Source organism: Lithobates pipiens, unplaced genomic scaffold, assembly GCF_037356315.1.
Source record: "Lithobates pipiens isolate NorthernLeopardFrog02 unplaced genomic scaffold, aLitPip1_a1.2 Scaffold_28, whole genome shotgun sequence".
Classification (NCBI taxonomy): Eukaryota; Metazoa; Chordata; class Amphibia; order Anura; family Ranidae; genus Lithobates; species Lithobates pipiens.
The window spans coordinates 20,335,984-20,343,943 of NW_027507789.1; the positions used below are offsets into that span (position 1 = coordinate 20,335,984).

Consider the following 7,960-nt stretch of genomic DNA (forward strand, 5'->3'; position numbering starts at 1 on the left):
TAATAAAAACACATGTCCCTAATAATAAAAACATGTCCCCCACATATGTCCCACTAAAATCACATGTCCCAATGATTATCTGCACACATATGTACGTGATCACCTGCACACATATGTACATGATCATTTGCGTACATATGTCCGTGATCACACAAACCAATTATTATACACTTAACGGAATTTTTTTTACCAAAAACATGTAGCAGAATACATTTTGGCTTAAATTTATGACAAAATTTGATTTTATTGGATTTCTTTTCAAATAGAAAAAAGAAAATATTGTTTTTTTTCCAAATTTCCGCTATTTTTGCGCTTATATCGCAAAAAAAAAAAAACGGAGTCGTGAATAAATAACACCAAAATAAAGCTCTATTTGTGCGAACAAAATGATAACAATTTCATTTGGGTACAGTGTAGCATGACCGCGCAATTGTCACTGAAAGCGCGAGAGCGCTGAAAGCTGATAATTGGGCTGGGAAGGAAGGGGGTGAAAGTGCCCTGTATTGTAGTGGTTAAATGGCAAGGCAAAGGCTAGGAATACTTCTGTACATGGGATTTTTTTTGTTTTTAATAAATTTGCAAAGATTTTAAACAAACTTCTTTCACGTTGTCATTATGGGGTATTATTTGTAGAATTTTGAGGAAAATAATGAATTGAATCCATTTTGGAATAAGGCTGTAACAGAACAAAGTGTGGAAAAAGTGAAGCGCTGTGAATTCTTTCCAGATGCACTGTATTTTTCTTCCTCAGCTTTGTCCACTTGGCCGAAAAACTACGTTTAAAAAAAAAAAATAAATAAATAATATTCATTCTCTCTCTCTCACAAAAAAAAAAACAAACACCTGCACTAAAAATGCACCTCCCCATTGAAATGCTTTGAAAAACACAAGACCACACCTGTATTGATGCAGTCACATGGCCTGTGAAAAACACACCATAAGCGTGGTAAAATTGCATGCATTTTTGGTGTCATTATCAGTACTTTTTTCTTTTCTTAAAAAAAAAAAAAAAAACACAATTTTCAGACGATTTCTTTCCGCCGCCGAAAATTCTGTACATCTACTTGTGATGCTAAGCCTCCATGATTGAACTGAAATGCAACAAATGATATGACCCAATGACAGTCAGGCTGGGGAGAAAGAAGCCACATGATGCTGGGTGTCCTCCAGCCAGGAAATGAGGCGGGGCTCTATCTAACTTGTTGCAGCTTTTAGTGCATATTGTGAGAAGCTCACAGCGTGCAAGACTGAAGGAAAAGCTGGGAGGTCAGATTTAAAGTACCTTGAACTTTCTGATCCTTATATGTATAAAATGTTAACAGATTTCCCAGTGAATGAAACAGGAAAAAAGGAGTGGATTATTTACAAAATTTATTTTTTCAACTCCCAAATGTACCAAATTCATTTTGAACCGTTAGGTTAGGAATAAACAGGTTTTTAAAAAACCAAAATATTTTAAATCACTTCCTGGACATAATAAAAGGAAAAAAAAAACAAAAAAACAGAAGATCCAAATAGAACAGGAGCCAGGGCAGACATGCTCACACACCTCCCATGTACCCCCAGAGCCTGGCTACGATAGGCCCAGACCTGTGCCAACTCTGACAGCCATAACTGGTTCTCTGCAGAAATACAAGACATTTTTTATATAATAATAATAAAAAAAAAAATGTATATATATATATATATATATATATATATATATATATATATATATATATATATATAATTTTTTTTTTTTTTTTTTTATTATATATATGCATTTTTTTAAAAAGAAATAAATATATATATTATTATTATGCTGGACATTATGTAGTGTTACTAGACCTGCGCACTGCTTTTTTTTAGTTTTTCAAGTCATTCATTATAATCACAATTGGAAAATTTGAAATAACTTCTAAACTAATAATAACTATTACATTATAGGTAGTGGAATTTCCTTTTAAATTTGGCCGTTAGTTAACGTAACGAACACAAATTTATCCAAAATAACAAATGCCATATCTGAACTAATTTAATGTAACGAATTAATAATAAAAAAAAATGTTTTTGTTAGGATTATTAAATTCATTCCATTCGTTTAGATGTAGCATTCCTTATTTCAGATAATTGGTAACTTACTTGGTATTAGTTACGTTCACCAACAGCCAGCTTTCCTTTGAAAGGAAATTCCATTACCTATAATTTAAACGTTCGTTATCATTTTGAATTTTCAAATAAATAGTTAACCAGGTTTTCATTAATTCGGATGTTTCCGAATTAACAAATTTGTCAAAAAAATTCTAATTCGGCACAAAACGAATTGCACATATGCAATTGTTACACACGACTATCATTAGTACCAGAATCACCCACACAGCAGCACTGTGAGAGGGCGGGGCAGCGTCAGGAGCCAATCAGGTGTACTGTACATACCTGTGCCAACAGGAGACATACATGCAGGATGGGTGGGAAAAGTTGATGACTTATCAGTATGTTGCTGGTCCTTTATTATTCAATCAGCAAGCTGGGGGAGAGGGTAGGTGGCACCACTACCTATAATAAGGCTTACCTGTAGGTACTGACTATCTCCTAATCTTGCACCATTTAAAAAATATATTCAGAGTGCATGCAGCTGATGACATCATCGCCACATGCGCTCCGAGAGTCCAGCTTACAGTGCCCGACCTTCAGAGGCCCTGATGGAAACAGCGGCTTATGTGCACATACGTTGGAGTGACGTCATCACGCTCCCGGCCATTCATGTAGCCGGAGGGCGTGAACCCGGTAATAAGACCAGTGGGAAGAGGTCAGCTGTCTCAGCGCTGACATTGCGGCACTGGAGGGCTTAGTTCTATAAAGTTAAGATACTCATAATGTGCAATTGTTTGTAGTGTGATTTGCACCCATTCATTTTAGTAGTTTTGCGTCAATGCGGGAAAAAAATTGCTCCAAATCGCACTGCAAAGAATCGCATGTGACTTGAACAGGAATGCGATGCGATTCCTGTCCGAATTGCATGCGATTTCTGCGTATGTGCGTAGAAGGGGAAAAGCGCGATCTAGCGGGCAGTTTATTAAAAATGTTAGCACTCACAGTATATATCTGGCCAATTGCAAAATCTTTATAGGTGTCCCGGTCCCGCCGATGATAGCAAATCACGGCCGCCAGAGGTGCTCACAGAGCTGGAGGGGACATTTCGGGGCCCCCCTGTGTATAGAGCAGAAGTGATGTCAGCTTGGGGGGCGGACTGCCTCTATATCTCTTCCAGCCCTGTGAGCACCTCCAGCGGCCTGTGATTTGCCGCCATCAGCGGGCCTGGGACACTTATGCAGATTTTGCATTTGGCCAGATATATACTGAGAGTTCTAACATTTTTAACCACTTCTGGACCGCCTGCCTTTGTTTTATGTTGCTACTTTGAAGAGGAATATCATTGTTATGGCAGCAACTAGCTATCATAACCCCGGTATCCTCTTCTTCAGCGGACGGTCTGCTTTCAGATAAAAGCGGTCTCTGTGGTGGATTCGCCACGAGATCACTTTTATCAGTGGCGGGAGAGGGGCACCCTCCCGCCGTGCTCCGGTGACCTCTGCTGCTTACCAGAGCCGTCGTTAGCGGTGGAGGCGATCGGATCCTTCTTCTGGCTTGGTAGGGAGACGATACCAAGCCAGAGGCGCAAAACGTCACTTCCGCCCATAGCCCTTAAAAAAAAGGGGCATTTTTTTTTTTTCAAAGGACAATTAAATGATTATTTTTTTTATTGCCTTTTAGTGTAAAATATGAGATCTGCAGTCTTTTTGACCCCAGATCTCATATTTAAGAGGACCTGTCATGCTATTTTTCTATTACAAGGGATGTTTACATTCCTTGTATTAGGAATAAAAGTGACACTTAATTTTTTTTTATAAATAAAAAAAAAAAAAAAAAAAAAAGGTAAAATAAGAAAAAAAAAAATACAAAAAAAGGAAAGCGCCCCGTCCCGCTGAGCTTGCGTGCAGAAGCGAGCACATACGCGAGTAGCGCCCGCATATGAAAACGGTGATCAAGCAACACATGTGAGGCATCGCCGTGATCGTTAGAGCGAGAGCAATAATTCTAGCCCTAGAACCCTGTAACTCAAAACATGCAACCTGTGGAGTTTAACTTGTCGCCATTCCACGAAATTGCGGGTGCAATTTTGAAGCGTGACATGTTGGGTATCAATTTACTCAAGGTAATATCTTTCACAATATAAAAAGAATAAAATAAATGGGTTAACTTTACTGTTGTCTTGTTTTTTTAATTAAAAAAATGTGTATTTTTTTCCAAAAAAAAAAAAAGTGAGCTCGTAAGACCGCTGCTCAAATATGGTGTGTCAGAAAGTATTGCAACCACCACCAGTTTATTCTCTAGGGCAGTGATGGTGAACCTTGGCACCCCAGATGTTTTGGAACTACATTTCCCATGATGCTCATGCACTCTGCAGTGTAGTGGAGCATCATGGGAAATGTAGTTCCAAAACATCTGGGTGCCAAGGTTCACCATCAGTTTGGGGGTTCCAAGTAATTTCTATCAAAAAAAATAAAAAAAACTCTTTTTAACTTGGAAATACCAAACCTCAGAAATAAGCTCGGTCCTTAAGTGGTTAATGAGCTGCCCACTAGATGGCGCTTTTCCCTTTTCTATACACATGTGGCTGTGAAAATGTAAATAAAACGACCAGCCGCTGAAGCAGCCAGGAGTTTGTTTACAGGCCAATGACATCAGTGGCAATAAAAAAGGTTTATTAGGAACGTGTGAAGGCCACCATGGATGTGTACAGCCATGCCGACATCTGATGTGTTCTGCATACAAATCTATTCATTATAACCAGAGATCTGCCGAGAACCAATCACAGCGGTCACAGTGGGCGGGTTCTTAGCCCATCAGGCCCATATAGGGGGGGGGTCTCTTGGCCTCACATGCACACCCTGTCCATCCCGTTCCAGCTGGTCCATGGCTTTGCTCTGGAATAGTTGACCCCTCTCAGAATTTTCGGGCTCCTGGAGACTTGTTGTTGAACAGACTGACTTTCACCCCGTGGGAAGCGGTGGAAAATCATTGGAGATTCTTGCTGCACTTTACTGAGCGTCGTTTTCTTGATGGCAGCTGCTGGGATCTTCTCCTGGTCTGCGTAATACTGGAGCTCTCTGGGGGGGGGGGACAAAAAAAAATTAGGTCAATGTACTGCATTTTTAATATGCAAATTAGCTAAAAAAATAAAAATAAAAAATAGATGATGTCTGATTGGTCGGCACATCACTGTACCATAGATAGTGCATTTTGTGCTTCTTTGCATTCTCCAGTTCATTTTCCCCTCACGAACATGCAAATTTTTAAATAAAACCAGCTTTCATTCCATTATTTTAGTCCCGGTGACATCATCACAGGGCCTCTGTGGTTCTCTATGCAATGCAGATCATAGTTAGTGGGAGGGGCCAGCAGGGTGCAGTGGATGACTTCCTGAAAAACATCACAGCTCCCTGCCTCAGTGTGCAGGGCATTCAGGGCTTAGGGCTCTTAAAAAAGGAGTCCCAAGAGCCTCCAGCCCTGATACAAGCACTGGCTATGCAAATATGAATATGCCTTGATGGGTGGATGTCAACCTAGAGGAGTGGGTGCTCCTAGGCAGGCAGCATTTGCACACAGACTTCCCTAGGTAACCCCCTTGTGTGATGAGGAGCCTTCATTATTAAAAGAACTGAAATCCAATGAATGAAGTGGGTGGGCCAGGGACACTTCGGCTCAGGAGGAAAGAGCTAGATGATGCTGGGATGTCCTCCAGCCAAAAAAGGAGATGGGCTCTATAGACTTTGTGCAGCTTTTAATGTACATTGTGAAAAGTTCAGTGTGCAGTGAAATCAGAGCAAGCCATCTCAGTACAGGAGAGGAGTCGGTACAACTGTGCAAGACTGGAGAGAAGGCTGGAGTTCAACCTTAAAGCATAATTTGCTCTCTCTTCTTCTTCTTCCCCATTTGGGAAAATGTCCCTTTACTTCCTGACCGATAGACCCAACAGGCAGTGAAAGGAAATCTTCCCAAGGTGAGGAGGTTAGTGTGACAGCGTCTATTCCTCCCACTGCAAACCAATGGTGGGGCGCTATTCCTGCCACCGACACCAATGGTGGGGCGCTATTCCTGCCACCGACACCAATGGTGGGGCGCTATTCCTCCCACCGACACCAATGGTGGGGCGCTATTCCTCCCACCGACACCAATGGTGGGGCGCTATTCCTCCCACCGACACCAATGGTGGGGCGCTATTCCTCCCACCGACACCAATGGTGGGGCGCTATTCCTCCCACCGACACCAATGGTGGGACGCTATTCCTCCCACCGACACCAATGGTGGGACGCTATTCCTCCCACCGACACCAATGGTGGGACGCTATTCCTCCCACCGACACCAATGGTGGGACGCTATTCCTCCCACCGACACCAATGGTGGGACGCTATTCCTCCCACCGACACCAATGGTGGGACGCTATTCCTCCCACCGACACCAATGGTGGGGCGCTATTCCTCCCACCGACACCAATGGTGGGGCGCTATTCCTCCCACCGACACCAATGGTGGGGCGCCATTCCTCCCACCGACACCAGTGGTGGGACGCTATTCCTCCCACTGCAAACCAATGGTGGGGCACTATTCCTCCCACCGACACCAATGGTGGGGCGCTATTCCTCCCACCGACACCAATGGTGGGACGCTATTCCTCCCACCGACACCAATGGTGGGACGCTATTCCTCCCACTGCAAACCAATGGTGGGGCACTATTCCTCCCACTGCAAACCAATGATGGGGCTCTATTCCTCCCACTGACACCAATGATCGGGCACTTTTCCTCTCACTGTGAACTAATGATAGGGCACCATTCCATCCACTGACACCAACAATGGGGCATTATTCCTTCCAATGACACCAATGACGTGACACTATTTCTGCCACTGACACCAACAATGTGGTACTATACGCTATGTAATTATTTCACTCCCACAGACCACCAAAGCCTTGCCCTGACTGATGCCAGATCTTCTACTCCCACTGGCCACCCTAATATCTGAAGGACAGTAAACTGGCCCTTTGGGTAGGAAGTTTGGAGACCCCTGGTATAGACAAAAAGTGAGAGTCACCCTGTAATACAACAATTGACCACTTGATGGCAATGCAGTCATTTATAAATTATGATGTTCTGTTATTTAGCAATAATTTTGCTTCCAGGTTTTCCAGATATAGAGATAGAGAGAAATAAAAATAAAGTTTTGGCTGGAGTTGGGCCTTAAGCACCTTGCATGCAACACTAGCAATTTCCTAGCATGTACCAGGGTGGCGACACATTCTACTGTACTTACCAGGGCAAAATCTATACCAGGAAAAGTAGTAGAGAATTTTACAATAGAAAACGGATATAATAGAAGTAAAAAAAAAAAAAAAAAAAGACTTAAACTCTATAATATATATATATATATATATTTTTTTTTTTTTTTTTTTACCAAATCTGTAACTTCAGGCAAGAAGCCAAAAATGCAGCTGAACTGCACATACAAAGAAACCGTTTTACTTGCCAAATGGTTTGCAATTTGGTTCAGTATTCCAGAAACTCATATCCAACACACAACCAGAACCCAGATTTCAAATGCAGTGGCACAGCTTGGTAAAAAAAACTAAACAAAACAAAAACACATTCCTAGTGTGTGATTAGATAATAAAGGAGCAGCAGAATACTGAGGGGGTCATCAGTCTCCTCCCAATTCTGTTTCATATCATATTTATTAATTTTTTCAGGAGATGACTGACTTGGTCCTGATGCAGGATGCTTCCACAGCATTAATAAGAAGAGACCGGAATCCTCCGCTTTCCAAGAAGTGCAGAGCATGAATGGTAGCGCCCCCTGGTGAGCAAACGTTATCCTTCAACTGCCCAGGATGCTGTTCGGATTCAAGAAGCATTTTTGCAGCC

At 42.0% G+C, this 7,960-nt stretch overlaps 1 protein-coding gene across 1 annotated transcript in view; it reads right to left on the bottom strand.

Moving 5' to 3' along the window:
* Positions 1–4,703: 4,703 nt before the first annotated feature.
* Positions 4,704–7,960, bottom strand: part of PYCR1 (pyrroline-5-carboxylate reductase 1) — a 24,766-nt gene continuing 21,509 nt past the window's right edge. The window contains exons 6-7 of the mRNA XM_077458869.1: positions 7,799–7,960; positions 4,704–5,150 (exon numbers count right to left, since the gene is read on the bottom strand). The exon at positions 7,799–7,960 is cut by the window's right edge and continues 2 nt beyond it. Coding sequence (XP_077314995.1) covers positions 4,919–5,150; positions 7,799–7,960 — 394 coding nt within the window. The 3' untranslated portion in view covers positions 4,704–4,918. The remainder of the gene's footprint in view (positions 5,151–7,798) is intronic.